Source organism: Rhamphochromis sp. 'chilingali', assembly GCF_963969265.1.
Source record: "Rhamphochromis sp. 'chilingali' genome assembly, chromosome: 6".
In the NCBI taxonomy this organism is placed as follows: Eukaryota; Metazoa; Chordata; class Actinopteri; order Cichliformes; family Cichlidae; genus Rhamphochromis; species Rhamphochromis sp. 'chilingali'.
The window spans coordinates 30860154-30876657 of NC_137933.1; the positions used below are offsets into that span (position 1 = coordinate 30860154).

General features: G+C 37.2%; 1 protein-coding gene across 3 annotated transcripts; it reads left to right on the forward strand.

The window, feature by feature from the left end:
- The first annotated feature begins 320 nt into the window (after positions 1 to 320).
- On the forward strand, positions 321 to 15559 carry sppl2a (signal peptide peptidase like 2A). 3 transcript variants are annotated; one of them, XM_080885907.1, is made up of 17 exons: positions 321 to 523; positions 1896 to 2006; positions 2091 to 2273; positions 3613 to 3702; positions 3791 to 3924; positions 4228 to 4382; positions 4499 to 4595; positions 5202 to 5303; positions 5489 to 5570; positions 5823 to 5897; positions 7166 to 7222; positions 8685 to 8732; positions 9743 to 9842; positions 10309 to 10389; positions 12206 to 12366; positions 14356 to 14389; positions 15083 to 15559. In XM_080885907.1, exons 1-17 carry the CDS (start codon positions 470 to 472, stop codon positions 15121 to 15123), a joined length of 1605 nt encoding a protein of 534 aa, XP_080742033.1. In that variant the 5' UTR covers positions 321 to 469; the 3' UTR covers positions 15124 to 15559. The 3 variants fall into 3 exon arrangements, with proteins under 3 accessions (XP_080742033.1, XP_080742035.1, XP_080742034.1); XM_080885909.1 differs by lacking the exon at positions 14356 to 14389; XM_080885908.1 differs by lacking the exon at positions 8685 to 8732.
- Positions 15560 to 16504: the final 945 nt, after the last annotated feature.

The following is a 16504-nucleotide window of genomic DNA, read 5'->3' on the forward strand; positions in this document are numbered from 1 at the left end:
AAGGGTAATTGCATATTAATAAGAAAACAAAAGCAAATTGATGAGAAACTATGTCACATTTATGAGAAAATATCTGGTAAAAATAGAAGAAGAAAGTTGTCTTTTCTTAACTTTGAAAGAATTAGAGCTCTGTTTTAAACACTGGCCATTATAATTTATCTGCCACTTATTATTTAAGTGAAAGAAACTTAACTTAAACGTCTCCAAAGTTACACGGTGCTAAAATCGTGGTTAGTACGAGGAGTGTGTGTGCGTGTGCCATATGTGTTGTTGTTCTGACGCTTTGGGGTGAAACAGAAACTCGCGGCTCAGCAGGTTTATGTCACAAGCCGATACAGGAAGTCCCCCGGCAACTACTAGCCAGCTAAACCACAGCCATGATGGAACAGCTTATGGGGTAGAAAGTGTCGTCGTGCCGTAAAGAAGTGATTTCATGTTGTCTGGATAGGTAAAAACGAGTGGTAACAAGATGGAAGGAACTGTCGCAGTCGTATTTTTGTCGCTCCTTTGTTTAGCGTCGGAGGTAAGTTGGTGAATGTTGATAACTAGCTGTTGACGGGCCTGATAGCCAAACTTACCGACGAAAAAAACGGTCAGCTGTGACTGTTAACGTTTTGAATAAATGTTGAGCATGTAGTCGGCAGACCGTGTTAGTCTCTATCTCAGGGATTGTGTTTTCTTGTAATACAACCGTTCAAACTGCGGTTAATTGTTAGCTCTCGTGTTCATTTCAGTTAGCCTCAGTGCGCTACGACACGGAAAACTGTTTTACTGCTCTGCTGTTAGGGTAAGGTTGTTTTAAAGAAAGCTGAAGTGAAGATAGATATAACTGTGCTGGCCGTTTTAATCTAATTTTACCGAAACCATGGAACTTGAAGACGGTGATTTTCGCGACGTCACCAACAAGGAAGTGTTTACGTTTGGGTGAGCAGATCACAGCGCGGGTGTTCATGTGGGACTCTATACTAAAGCTGACAAGTGGCATGAAACTTTGAGATATCTAACTTTGAGAGTACAAAATAAAGTTTACGGATTACTGTGACAGCGATAATAAAATAAAGTGATTAATAAGTGGCTGGGCTAAAATCCAAGTCCCCCCTCTTTAAAAAAAAATGTATAAAACTTTTAAAGGAAAAAAAATCATGAGATCTATACCCCAATGTATGAGCTAAATTTATGAGAAAATAATGTAAAATATATGAGGAAAAAAACTTTCTGATAAATGTCAAATTTATGGGAAAAAGTGGCAGATTTACAAGAAAAGCTGGCAACTTTTCCTTCATTCATGTGTCCTATATAATATTAAAATATTTGTATATCCTAACATACATGGGCTGTTGGGCTGTTGTTGTTGAGATTTGATGGTGATAGTGTTGGAATGTATTTAAATTAACCTAGTTACTTTTAATTAATTATCCTATTTCATTAATAGGATGCTGTAGCATAAACTAACCCAATAAGCATTAGCAGATTTATAGTATCATCTAGTAGGTTGTAGATCTCAACACAGATGATGTAAGCATTGATGGGTTTTGTTTTTGTTTGTTCGGAAATGGAAAAGTGATGAACAAGATCCATTAGCTGGGGGAAAAAAATTGTTGTTCTTAACTCTCCAAATGCATCTGTGTGGGCAAATGCTTGAAGTACTCTTCATAAAAAATAGATTATTGCACTTATGAATAGTTCAGAGCATAATGTGATTTTGATACCATTTTATACCATATTTTGTATTTATTTGTATTTGTCCCTTGGCTCAGTGTGAATGATTTATGACAAGGTACTCAATGAGCCTTAAGTGTGTTGAACATGGATAACATTTTACTGTCAAAGCAGGGCTGGGTTCAGATATTTTCCATATGTAGTGTATCAAAGGGGTACTATTTCTTTCTCAATAGATAAATGGCCAGGAAGCGATCTCGCATATTTCAAATGGAGATACAGAGAGGGAGTTCTGCATTGTTCACAATCACTCTTGGACCCCACTGGCACAGTCACTGAATTCTGCAGTAAGTTTTTCTATTTTACAGCTCTTTTGGTTTTGACACCTTTCCAAACACTGTCTTACTGTAAGTGTTAATGGACTTTTTCAGATGGAGTACCAGTTGGTGAATATGACTTCCTCTCTGCTGTGTGACAGCTCAGGGATCAATGCATCTTCAGTAATGGGCAAGGCTCTGGTGGTGATGAGGGGCAACTGTGATTTCAGCCAGAAGGCCCTTATCGCTCAGGGACTTGGAGCGATGGCTTTGCTCATTGCCAGCAATGAAACGCTGGTAAGATGTTAGCTTGATTAAGCTGATTTGAGATCTTCCTTTAATTTTTTTTTTATGGTTAGTTATTATTTCCTCTTTGCTGCTTTTGGGTGATCAGAGAAGTGCGCTAGACAAAGGCGTGATTCAGGAAATGATACAGATGTGGTGTTTCTGTGGGGATTTCCATCTAAAAATGCTTTATTGCCTTGTGAAATAGTTTGGTGTCATTGTAATTCATTCATCTGTTAACTAGACAATTTGAAATTTTATTGATTAATTTTAAATTATGACATGAATCTGCTTTATGTCTTCACAAACAGATACCTCATATTAGAGTTGCTGTTACAAGGCCGACACCCAAGAGCATACATGTGTTGTTCACTTAAATTTAACTGAAGTCAAATTTTAATAACATTCATTTAATCAGGAGCTCCCAGTGAGATCTAATCCCTTTCACACGCAGGACCTGCCCAAGTTTGCACCCATACAAATTTAAAATATGTAAAAAATGCAGTGTAAAAACAAGAAGAAAAGCCCTGTCTCCTTTACTAAATACCTTATAATGCTTTCATATTTAACAATAGATCCATCCATCCATTCGCTTCCGCTTATCCTTTTCAGGGTCGCGAGGGGCACTGGAGCCTATCCCAGCTGTCATAGGGCGAGAGGCGGGGTATACCCTGGACAGGTCGCCAGTCTGTCGTAGGGCCAACACACAGGGACAGACAACCATTCGCACTCACATTCACTCGCACATTCCCACCTATGGGCAATTTGGATTAAACAGTTAACCTATCCCCACAAGCTGCATGTCTTTGAACTGTGGGAGGAAGCCGGAGTAGCCGGAGAGAACCCATGCAAACACGGGGAGAACATGCAAACTCCACACAGAAAGACCCCGGCCTGATGATGGAATTGAACTCAGGACCTTCTTGCTGTGCGGCAACAGTATATTTATGTTTAGATCTTCCTGCAAATGTCCAAGGTGACTAGTAACAGAAGAAGTAAACTGTAAGCTTACCCAGTGTTGCTTTATTGAAAAATATACGCCAGTGTTGCATCCTGTGATCGGTGATCACCAATCCACCAAATCATAAAGAGTGCATTGAGTCTCAAGACCACTAATACACATCTGCCCTGTACTTCTGTCCCTGCACGAACACTTTCACAACAAAAGCAAGCGGTAAAACTGATACTTCTACCACCTCACAAAAAATTAAATTCTATGCAGTTTAATTGATCTAGAGTCAATTTATTTAAAAAAGTCTCATCTCGAAGTGTTTTTTGTTTGTTTTATTGTTGCTCTATTATACTTGAAACATTCCCAAATCACTGATAATATTTATAAAAATGTCTTCAGACAATCCCATCAGCCAACGAGTCGGAGTACGCGAAGGTCAATATTTCTCTCGCTCTCATGAGGTACAAGGATTTCCTGGAAGCTTGGCAGGTCAGAGAACTTTTTCTTTTTAATAAATCCTTTAATATGTCTTGTTTGAATCTGATGACCATTTTTAACTCTTTGCATGCGTCCTCAGGTCTTCGGGAATGAGATGCAGGTGAAGCTGTATGCTCCACCTTCCACAAAGATCGATCCAAGCATTGCAGTCATCCTGCTGATTTCCATTGGCACAGTTGTTTTGGGCGGCTACTGGAGCGGGGCGTGTGAGAGGTGAGATTTTTCAGTATTATACAGCTGTGAGCTGAAAACTCGTGTCTGTAATGATGTCTCATTAAAAATAAACCAAACATAGCAGAAAACACATTGATTTATATATTTTTTTCATATGCAGTCAAAATATCATTAACTGTGTAATGTCAATTGGTGATAATGATGTGAGCAAGTGACATTTAAATGTACTCTTGCTGAGATCATATGTATTGCATTGCTTCACATTTCATTCTGCCTGATGTTGTTTTGTTTCTTCTAATTCAAACACAGTTCAAAGAGGGGTTTTTTGTTTGTGTGTTTCAGGGAACGGTTGAATAGCGGTGCGTCTGGAGGAGGAGGAGGAGAAAGCAAAGCAGACAGTGGAGAGCTTTCACTGTACTCTCCTCTCAAAGTGGTTATCTTTGTTGCCTTGATGTGCGGGATGCTCGTCCTCATGTACTTCTTCTACAAAGTTCTCGGTTAGGGTTTTGTTGTTGTTGTTTTTTTGTTTTTTTTTAATCAGTTCCTGGTTGTTTAACAGAGTAATTTTACCTCGAGTTTTGGTGATATGATCTATTTATTTATTTTTCTCCAGTTTACGTCATTATTGTTATCTTCTGCCTGGCATCTGCCTCTGCGCTCTATAGCTGTTTTGATGCAGTGATGGACAAAATCGGTTGCGGCACTTTAAGGTATGAGCCTCAGACTTTGGAACCACATTAAATATACACCACATCATTGTAGTTAAAACATTAAATAGATATCAGACCTTTAGAGAGAGTTTTTACTATTGACTAGTTCCTGGCGACTAATTTTGAGTGAGATATTATTTTGTTTGTATTGAAAAACCTGGGGAAATTACTGCGTTAAAGTGACGAAAAGATAAAAATTAACGTATAGCAAATTGGTTGAATGTACGGTAGGTCAGTAAAATGAGGAGCTTAGCCATGTAAAAGTTAAAAATGAATTGTGAATTTCTCCAGAAGTCACAGAGGGGGGATGCTGTCGTTGAGTGAGTGGTTCACACAAATGGTGAGGTAAAATAATCTAGGCAGAAGGGGGAAATTAAGTACTGCAAGATCCAAGTGATTCATGGATAGTAAAGGTCTGATTTTTGATGTGTTACTAACATTTAAAAAACTTTTTTTTTTCTGTTTTTATATTAAAAAGACCAGTGGTTTAAAGCTTGAAAAGCTTCAAACAAACATCAGCGTCTCGGTGAATGTGTGCAAGAATTTTACTTGTTTTGTTTTTGTTTCTTTGTTTCTACCTAAATGTGGCTCTGTGTCTTTTTCCAGGTTCTCTGTCCGGAATTGGAACTTTTCAGTGAGGTCTCTCTTGTTGGCTGCTGTGTGCATTAGCATTTCTGTGGTCTGGGGAGTGTACAGAAATGAAGACAGGTACACATTCACAGTCCTGTCAGTTTTCAGACATGGTTACACCACTGTGGTGGTGAATTTCTACAACACTGTAGGTTAAAATTACCCAGAAAATTGTAACAATGTTTATGAGACAGTTTATCCTGAAATAGCTACATTTAAAGTAATGAAAACCCTAAAGTCAAAGAGGTCTTTATGTCTTGCAGATGGATCTGGATTCTGCAGGACCTCCTTGGCATTGCTTTCTGCCTCAACTTCATGAAGACAATTTCACTGTCCAATTTCAAGGTATTTTTTCTTGTACAATGAATACTTGCACTGTAGTTGTTCTATTTATACAAATATATATTTGTTCATATTTATCAACACTTCCTGTAAGAATGTCAGGCAGTGCTCCATTCCTAAGAATTTTTGTTTTTTTCCCGTCTTTGATATTTGATTAAAAATGTTATCACACTCACAAAGCTTCTAGCAGATTTCCTCACATGGAGTTTTGAGCCATGTAGTTGGTGATAATTTTTTCTTTCCAATTTCTCGAAGATCTGTGTGATTCTTCTGAGCCTCCTGCTTGTATATGATGTCTTCTTTGTTTTCATCACTCCTTTCTTCACTAAGGTATGTTTATCTTTATTTTTGTTTTTTATCTGTATCTTGTTGCTAAAGCAGTAATGTTGTTATTGATTTTTTTTAAAAATGAAGTTTTTGCTATTTCTCTGCATTTGCTGCTCTTATTGCCTCAAGGTCTGACACATTTGAGAATCCACTCATCAAATATTAGTTATACACTGAATTAGTTATTATTTTTTAATATGAAGTGAACCCTGCACACAAATTGATATGTACACCTTGGATGTTTTTGTCTATTAGCAAGTTTGTGCACAAACTACAAAAATATCACCCTAATTTAATAAAAATTAATGTAGATGTGTGGCATGGAAAAGGGAATAATACTTTCTTATAGTTGAACCTTTATTTAACCAGGAGCGTATAAGCTGAGAAAGCCAAAAGTAAGTTTACTAATAAAACAAACAAGAAATTCCACAAAATAAGTTTATACATATAAAAAAAGTCAGATGCAGAAACATCTAAAAACGTCAGAGCTAAAACATTTAAAACTTCAGAATAGAGTCGTCTCAGGCAAAGAAGTAGCCATAAGGTTTATATATAACATTGGCAGCCATAAGAACAATTAAAAATGACTTGAATTTATTTAGTTTGACTACCTCTGTGAAATTCTGTTGTGGATCTGATCTGAGGCAGAAGGAATTTCAGCTGTACTGAATTGAGGCAAAGTCTAGTTGTACTAGTTAGATCACTGGATGCCATGCCTGGATATAGATAAGTGAATCTTTACGGTTCAGGAATGCTTGAGCACAGTAGTGTGAGTGGTCCACAGGCCTGAGCATAGATTTTCACTTTTTCGTCAATGACAAACTGATGCTCTGCAGGAGTGCTTTTCAACAGCAACAGTCTACGAAAGAGGGTGAGCGAAACAAACTGAAGTTTACTCCGGTTTATATGAGCACAAGCCATAAGGGGAGTGGGGATGTATAACAGTCGTGCTCAGGCGAGGCAACTATGTCTAGTGTGAGTACACTCTGTCTAAATTTTGGTTTAGATCTAGATCTTAACTCTGAAACTTCTGTCGGTGCTGTGCTTTTTGGAAATCGAATTTCCCAGAGGAACCCACCCGAGGGATTAATAAAGTTCTATCTAATCTAATCTAATCTAAGATCGCTTAGACAACATGAGATGAGGCATTAGCTTTTGCACTCTCTGAGGGCCTTTCTGAGGATATTTTGCTCTGGTGTTTTAGTATGATGTTATTTCATTTTCATTAAGTAATTTGATATGAATGCTTGGCATCTCCCCCTTTGCCACAGAATGGAGTAAGCATCATGGTGCAGGTTGCCCTGGGCCCAGATGCATCTGGAGAGAAGGTAAGCTTCCTGCATTGTTTCCCATCTTGAAGGGGAACTCCACCAAACTGTTTTTAGGGCTATTGTTAATTTGGGAAAAAAACCCAATTTTTTTCTTCACAGCTGGCTTTATCCATATCCAAGTCTGACTGTACTGATGTGAATGCAAAATCTCTTTCACATTATGAGAGAATTTCTTCAAACGTGCGCCATAAAGACTAGAAGGTCACTTAGAATTTTATTTTTTTTATATTTCCCATCCATGGAGCCAGACTTGTCTTTTAAACTGGTCTTGAGCAAAAATTCTCCAGGGTTTCTAAAGGTCTGCCAAAGTTTTTCTTTGGCCATTGGCTGATTTTTCACTCGTTTTCAGGGGAATGTTTATTAGGTTACTTAACACTGACCGATGAATAATTCAAAGCTAAAAAAAGATGAACCTCTGTGTCTACGCTTAACAGACAGCTTAGAAAAAAGGCTGTTGGAAATAAAGTTATTAGCTAAAAACCATATCTTAGCATGGTGTGCAGAGCGTCCTTAAAAAAATTAAGGAAGCTGAACAAGTAGAGAAGAAAAGAAGAAGTAACAGACTAAAAATATCTACCCTCATCAGATACAGTAACTGTCTAGAAGCAATTCTTAAGAAACAGGAGAAAATGAGACGAAGCTGAGGTATACCAAATTCACAAGTGCTGGACTGAAAATCAGTGGCAACAGGTCCCATTGGGTGTTAAATCCAAATGATCAAAATGTACAAAGGAGGTCAGGAGGGAGGGACAATAGTGAATGTCTGCAGCCATCTGTAAAAGGCAGCAGAGTTTCTGTCAGAGTTTGGGGCTGGAGCAGCTTCATATTTCAGCACGAGAATGATCCCAGCAAACACACTTCCAACACAGTAAAAGCACACCTGGATAGAAAAAACACACAGTGGAACACTATTAGTCATCGATTGGTGTCCCCAGAGCCCAGACCTCAAAATTATTGAGGTAATGTGGGATCATCTTAACAGAGAACAAAAGAAAAGGCAGCCAATACCCAAAGAAAAGCTTTTTGTCTTGTTCAAGAAGCCTAAGAGTCCTGGTTCAACCATCATGGAATCACTTCAACCATATTTTTTCATTTTCCTAGCAAAATATAAAAACATGAGGGCTAACTCAAGACTTTTCACACTATTGTATACATAAAAATTCACAGCCTAATTAAGGCAACATTTTATGTCTAATGGACAAACTAATCTGCATTGTAACTCTTCTTTTAATACTCAGATTCACTTGTATAAATTTGGGTTCAGGAAGTGGGTTAAAAAAAAAAAATCACTCTTTACCAGAGTCACAAACGGAGCACTATAAGATGGGCTTGGTGGAACTCCCTTACACGTTTGTTATGGCTTCATTAACAACCCAGCTGACATGGACTGCTTGTTGTAGATGCCCTGAGGGGAACAATAGACTAACTGTGCACTGGGGTTGGGCGGGTTCTGTCTTAGACACAAGGTGTGGAGATCCCCGCTGAACCCCAGCCTCCCTCTGAGAAAGTAAGGCTTGACTTGTTACCCATCCACTACTTTTTCCTTTTTTGTTTGGTTTTGTTTTTGTTGTAATGATAGCTGAGGTGGGTAGGGAGGTACGGTGGCGGTTGATGTTTTAGTCTGTGAAAGAACTAATTTTACGTTTTGATTGGGTAAATGTGTACATATGTTAAAATGTGTACATATATACATATGTTAAAATGATAAAAGGTTTATATACGTGTATCAATATGCATGTCTGTCATGCATGTCCAGAAGGTGGTTAAGAAGAAACTAATATGATTAAAAATATCTTTTTGGCACGAGAAAGATGTGGGTTTTTTTGTTTGTTTGCAGCAAGTAATGTTGTGAGCTAGTTATGTGCACACGCATGTTTTTGTTACAGGATATTAATAAAAAAGGTGCACGGTGATGGGTGCTTATAAGTTACCACATTTTCCAGCAATATTGCTTAAGAAAGATTAGAGCAGCAGTTTTACAGCTCATTAATTAATCAGGAATGCATTATTTTCATACTCCTTGAGACAAATTGTTTTGTATTCTTATTGATTTGTGTAAAAATTGCCTACACACATGGTGACTAGCTTTTTTTTTTCTTTGGTTTTCATTTTTTATTTTACTAAATTCCTGAGTGGGTTTGCTTGTTCTCGATCTTATTGTGGAAAAAATAAAAGTGGGAGGTAAGATTTAAGAAGTTCAGTTCAGGTATTACAAAAACACAATACAGACAACAATAAATGATAGCAGTCCTTTTGTTTAGAGCTTCGTTCTTTATGTCTACACAGACCGGATGGATTCTGAAATATGGAAATGAAAGATTTAGCTGGAAATGTCTGTGTATCAGAAAATATGCAAAGTAATCTACAGCAGTGTAGAAAAGTGTACCTGCTATAGGTTGGATTCAAGTAAAGCTAAGGGACGGCCGTCAGATTAGGTGGAACACAAAGACACTGAACAAGATTTCTGCTGTTGGCCTTTTTGTCATTTTTAGCATCTGTAATGCTTCATTTTCTCAGCTTCCTGTGGTGATGCGTGTCCCGCGTCTCTTAGCTTGGGCTCAGAACCTGTGTATGATGCAGTTCTCCATCCTGGGTTACGGCGACATCATTGTCCCAGGTAAGGATGTAGACGCTCTCACAGTTCACCTTTACACCACTGCTTATATGTGTGAGCATTTCTGTGTACAAACATTAGTTAGACATATGAAGCAATTCTTAACAATGTGTTAGATTTAGTTTTTAATACAAATAAAGGTTGTTGTTTTTTTGTTTTTGTTTTTAAAAATATCTAGTCTGTTTCTTTGATTCAAAAACACAAAGAACAAAATAGGAAAACTAATTTAAAATTGCAACTTGATAGCAAAATGTTAGGGTGCTTACTCAATAAATGCAGAGTCCGTGGTTTGAGTTTAGCTAGACTCTTCTATAGATTTCATATGTCTTCGGTTAGTCTCTTTACATCATTAACTGTAAATAGGGGGGGAAATGAATGAGTCACTAACCCATACATACAGGATTTCATACTGGATGATGTATGTGTAATGATGAGTGGCTCTCACCCTGCATTGTTGTTGGACCCACAGGTCTTTTGGTTGCCTACTGCAGCAGGTTTGATGTTTGGATCAAGAGCAAGAGGAAAGTCTACTTCGTCAGTTGCTGCATAGGTATCACACATCTGTTATCATTTTGTTGGGTCTGTCATTAATTTTCATGGATTTAAAAAAACAAACACACACACACACAATGTCTTGTGTGTAAAGTCATTGAATTTTGTGAAAAGGGGGAAAATATTCAGATCGGGGTTTGATTTTTGCCAAACCCCGATCTGTTTGAGTGAATTGCTGGTTTAAACGTACACTATTTCTTTTCTTTTCTTATTTTCTTATCATATTGCATGTGATCAGTCATTTGTATTGACTGCCAGGACTGAACTCACGTTCTTCATATTGAACTTCATGCAATGTCACGCAAACGCTTATGAGCTCTTTTTAGTTTTATTACTCATAAAATGTGGTCTGATCTTCATCTATGTCAACATGACTTAACTGATAACACGAGAACATTTGTACATTTCATGTCTTTATTACACAAACTGAGAAATCATTCACAGTGCAGGCTGGAAAAGGCAAGTGAACTCTCGACTTACATGACTTGTAGAACCTCTTTCAGTCACAACGGTCTCCATTAGAAATTCTCAGAATTGCAAAATGTTTTTTTTTTCCTGGATTTTTAATGCTGTGTTGTACCAATGCAAACACACTCCCTCATTCACTTGGTCTCTGTTATCTCTTTGTTATACATACATATAAGCGCACAAAGCAAAAAATAATATTGCATAGCAGTAATCTATAATATTTAATAGCACGATAATGGGACTGTGTGAATGCATATTTCCAACATTTAAGTGGTAATGTTTTTTCAATAATGTTTACAAAAAGCCCAGACTCACCCAATACCACTGCATCTTACTGACCTTGTTCTCAACAGAGTCAGTGACAACCTTGCTCAAATCCAAAGTCCTGTTGGTATACTCATCATGTTCTTCTCTCTACTTCCTCTTTAAAATTGGCATACCAAACATAATTTATTGTGTCGCTGCACTGACGAAGTATTTTATAAGAACACTTGCAAACAGACCATGATGTTCCTTTCACCGTGGTGTGCAGCTTGGATGACATTTACGTGTTGGTGTGCAATGCCTTATACCTCCAAACAAGATTTATTTATTTTTTTTTAGCTTAAAATGGTTCAATAGTTGGCCACAGAGCATTGTCTAAAAGTGGACTTTTGCAATCTTCATCCCACAGTCTGAAGATATGATTTTAGGCGAATGATGATCCTAAATTGGTCGTGGTGTGAATTTGAGCATGAGCCCCACAGCAAACTGACTATCTGTCGGGTCTCCAGCCCTCCAGCCCCTGAACTGGATAAGTGGAATAGAAGGCCTTTAGAAATACTTTACAGGCTTTTCCAGCTCATTACATCTCTGTAATTTATCTTTTGAACATTGTTGACATTGAAGTATAATTCAAACCGAGTAATCTCTCGAGGATAACTTTATTTAAAAAAAATTAAAATTACAACCCTTACTTCAAATGTCATCTTCTTAATTGGAGCACATGAGTCAAAGACAAGTCGTTAGCACAACTTTTTCCAGCTTGAACTGTTGATAACTACCTAGTTTTACTATTGAATACATGAATATAGCTTTTATGCATCATTTTGTTTGTTACCATTTTTATGACCTGCAAGTTCAATTCTCTGTACTTTCAAAGGGTTCACTTGTATTTAGCTGCAGTTTTACTTTTTAGTCTTTGAGGTTTATTAGCTGATGTAGTAATAAAGTTTTATTTACAAGTGCACTGAATTAGCTTTTTACTGAGTCTCTTTTCACACTTGTCAACTGAAAGGCTGCCATATAAAGCCAGGTGTAAGCTTTAAGTTTACCATATCTCTTTCCTTCTTCATATTTCTTTTTAGCCTATTTCCTGGGAATGATACTGACATTCATCGTGATGTTGCTGTCAGGAATGGGACAGCCTGCTCTGCTTTACTTAGTGCCCTTCACTGTGATAACTTCTGCTGTGGTGGCAGGCTGCAGGGGGGAGATGAAGCAGTTCTGGGCTGGAACCACATACCAGGTGAGAGGAGGAGAGGGAGAATTGTATTGGTGTTTTTCTATTATTCCAAAAAACGTCATTCCTCTTGTAGCTGTCATATTTGACTGTCAATACCGGTTCATTAAAGAAAAAAATCTGTCAACAGTTTGCTCTTTTTAAATCCAGAGGACGGAATAAGAAGTGTAGTCACAGACTACGTGATTATTAATAATTTACCTTACTAATATGGAAATCCTGACATGCTTTAGTTGTAGGCTGTCTTTGTTTACCATAATGAAATGACAATCCGTTAAAAAAGGAGGAAAAGGGAAAGATCACTTGTTAGTTTTCCTATGTGTTCCTGTGTTAGCTGGAGTTCTTGGAAGAAAACTTGACTGTTTGCTTGCTGGATTCTTGCAGAGCGAGTTTTTCTTGACTGGTAGCTGTTTTAAAACAAACAGAAAAATCTTGTTTGCTGTCAGCTGGAGTTCCATAGCATGCATCATTTCTAATATGCCTGTCAGCGGTTCATATACAAGTCAGCTGTGAAAAAAAACTGGTCTCACCTGACACAGCAGGCTGTTCAAAAAAAGTGCTTATATTATATTGAATTGCATGCTGGCCTCAAAGAATGCTGTTTATTCCAGGCTATTTTCCCTGTTGTCTAACTGTTTCCTGACCTTAAAAATATGTGACCCCCGTTGTGACTGAGAATGGTTTTAACTGGAACGGCTGCTGGCTTAAATGATGGTAAATGTGAAAACAATGATGATTATCTTTGCATGGATTTCTGTAAACTCTGACCTAATATACAATCCAAAAAACATGCATATTAGGTTAAATCTAAGTTGGGCATATTTGTAGATATGAGTGTAAATGTTTGTCTGTCCTTATGTTTTAGCCCTGTGATAGAACTCTCCAAGCTGTTCCCCGTCCCTCACCATGAACAGGCTCCAACCATTTGGTGACCCTGAATTGGAAAAGCAACTAGAAAATGGACATGATGTCTATAAATTCTGTTTTCCAGACATGACACGTGGAAATTTGCGGAATACTGTAGCAGTGTTATTCAGCTACCTCTCCTGTTAATCTCAGTGATATTAGACTAGATAAACATATCCAGCAGTTCTGATCCAACTTTAAGGTTCATTCTGACTAAAATCTGTAACAGCTGGAGATGGTGTACCAAGCAAAAAGTATTTACAATATACTGAGAAATACATAATAAACAGAGAATTAAAAAGAATGACAGTAGAATCAAAATTAATGAAATGTTGGAGAGCAAGAATAAATTAAGCCTGCTTTTGAAGGAACAGAAGAAATACACCAGTTAAACTGGAAAGGATAATGAAACCAAGTGTGTTTTTAGTTGAGATTTGAGTACTTAATGAGGTTGACTCCTTGGTCTTAAATGGATCGTTTTTACAGTGAAAACCAGTCTCCTTCTTTGAACTATTAAAAGCTGTTGATCAACTGACCCAAGCATATGGCATGATGGCGCAAAAAATGATAACAAATCTGATAGATAAGCCGATTGTAGCTTATCTAAGCTGATTGTTGCTTATAAGATGATTGTTGCTTGTGATAGACGGGACCATGCAATCACTAAATATAGAAGCAACTCAGCAGGGTTCAAGGATGTTAGGAAATGGTTTTATCGTTTGTTTAATGTTTGAGCTTGTTAAATCAAAAGAATAAAACCAAGCATCTAAACTATACCTTTAGTTCTGAGATTGCCTTTATGATACAAAGACAGCCATCAGTCAAAACTAACTTGAAATTTATTTCTCACACGAGAGAGGCTTATTATGTTTGAAAGGTTTAGGGAAATCCATGCAGCCAATATGAAAATATCTGTGGTTCTCACATTTGCCATCCAGACATTCAAAGTCATCACAAAACATTAAACTTGTAACACTCTGGCAAGGCTGGGTGAATGTGTGGGCGTGTGTGTGTACGTATGTCCATGAGAGTGAGACACGCACAAACTGTAAAAGAGAGACAATTCTGACCTGGCTTCATTTTCACCAGGTCTTGGACTCATCCAGGGAACCTTTGCTGCCAGGTGTGCTTCCCTCCAAACCCCAGACCTCTCCCCTGCAACGCTCCTGTCATTAATGTCACTTACTGCAGTGCCTTATTGTCTCTTATCAGCTTCTTTATCACCCTTTGTTTTGACATTTTAACTCCTGATTTCCAGGGTCAGTTTGATATTTAAAGACAAACTACATATTAACTCTTTTAAAATTCAAATACATTTTAGGACAGAAGTTTGAGTGTGAAATAATACACCATTTTAGCCATTAGGTGTCTCCAGTTGACTGAAAATAATCTTTGATGTGTCTAAAGTGACTCCCAGTGATATGATAAAGTGGACTTGTCTAAAAGCTGTGGCCCTGGAATGACATTAACTTATTTCCTTTTTTTTTTTAGTTTTTTGTTTGTTTTTGTCCTTTTTTGTTTCCTTTTCCACTCTCTGCTCATTCCAGCTTTTTTTCAATGGACAGGATTTAATAACTGCCTCATCCTTCATGCAGTTCCCAATGTGTTCATGTTGCCCTTTGCATGATTCTGCTTGCAGTTGACGTGGGAGAGCTGTGGCATGAATTTTTGAATGCATTATCTCTGTTGTTTGTTATTAGTAGAACAAATCATATATGCAGCTTGCATTATAAATTCAAATGCTGCCTATGAGTCTGCCTTTCTTACTAAACTAAAAGATTAAAGTAAACATTAACATGTCTTTCCTTTTCTTTAGAGAAAAGAACTGACCGATCCGTAGACGGCGAAAGATGCTGACTTACAGTGTTGAATATGGACTCTCTTCTTTGTCTTTTTTAAAATCTCAATTTAATTTTACATTTGCAAAGCAAGGGAACACATGTTATTGATCAAATGATCCTTCAAGCAGTACATTTTGATTGATGTGAAAGGTAAATGAATGCTGTGTAGATGCAACTGAGATATTAAAGTGATTAAAAACACATGCTTAGCGCCTGAAAGTTCTGTCAGGTTCACTTTGAGAAAAACATAATGACAACTTTGCCTTGGTGATGATTGAGAATAAGAACGCACTTTATAATATTCAGCTTGGCAGTTGTTACATCATTGGGAATGGGTTTGGGCTTTAAATTACTTGTAGCTATTTTGATAACTAGGGTTTGTGTGTAACCTGTTTGTAAGATGTGATTTCTTTCGTTGCCTTATATTAAATAAAAAAACGAATTGTATTTCATGTTCTTGTCTGTAGCTTTCTGATTTTTAATTTGTGACTTTTAAGTGAACAAAGTCTTCCTATAGGTGAAGTGCACAACAACCCCAGTTCTGTGTGTGCGTTTGTGTGTGTTAAATTCTTTAACAAGAATTTTAGCATATTCTTGTTAAAATGTAAGTTGCTGTTGTGGGGGAAAAAACATAAGCCAGTATATATTTCACAGGTTTTTCCCACCTTTAATATGACCTATAACCTGTACATTTCACACAGTGCTTGGGTTGTTGTTCTGAAAGGTAAAATTGCTCTTCCACGTCAGATTTTTAGCAAACGCCAGATGATTAGAGACATGAATAAAACATAAAAAAAACCAAACATAAAATCCTAGTAGTGTTTTTTTGTTTTGTTTTTTTAACTGTAAAAACCACAGACGTGTTGAGTAAATTATTTCTATAACTTTAAATGCTAATATAAATTGTACATTTTGAAAACTTACACACATTTTGTAAACATATACAACTATTTATCAACAAATGCAGCAAATACACCTGGTGTTTTTTTTGTTTTTTTATTTTGTACAACCATTTAAAACTATTACTATAATGAAAATGAGAGAACAATCAGGTGTCTTAATAAGATGCCCCACAAATTATTTGTGCCAGTAAAAAAAAAAAAAAAAAATGTTTGTCTGCCACAAGACAGAGGAGAACACCACAGCAATAAACCTGCAGGCCTAACAACAGGAGGTGTATCACACCTCTTTTCCACCTGGAGACAGCATTTGCATTGCAATCTGCCTTTGTAAATGGACTGATTCTTATATAGCGCTTTTCTACTCTCCTGGAGTACTCAAAGTAAGTAAAACATTCCACATTCACCCAGTCACACATGCACTTTCTTCTAGACTTCTGCGTGCTTCCTAACTACATTCATACACATTCACACTCCGATGTTGCATCGGAGAGCAAC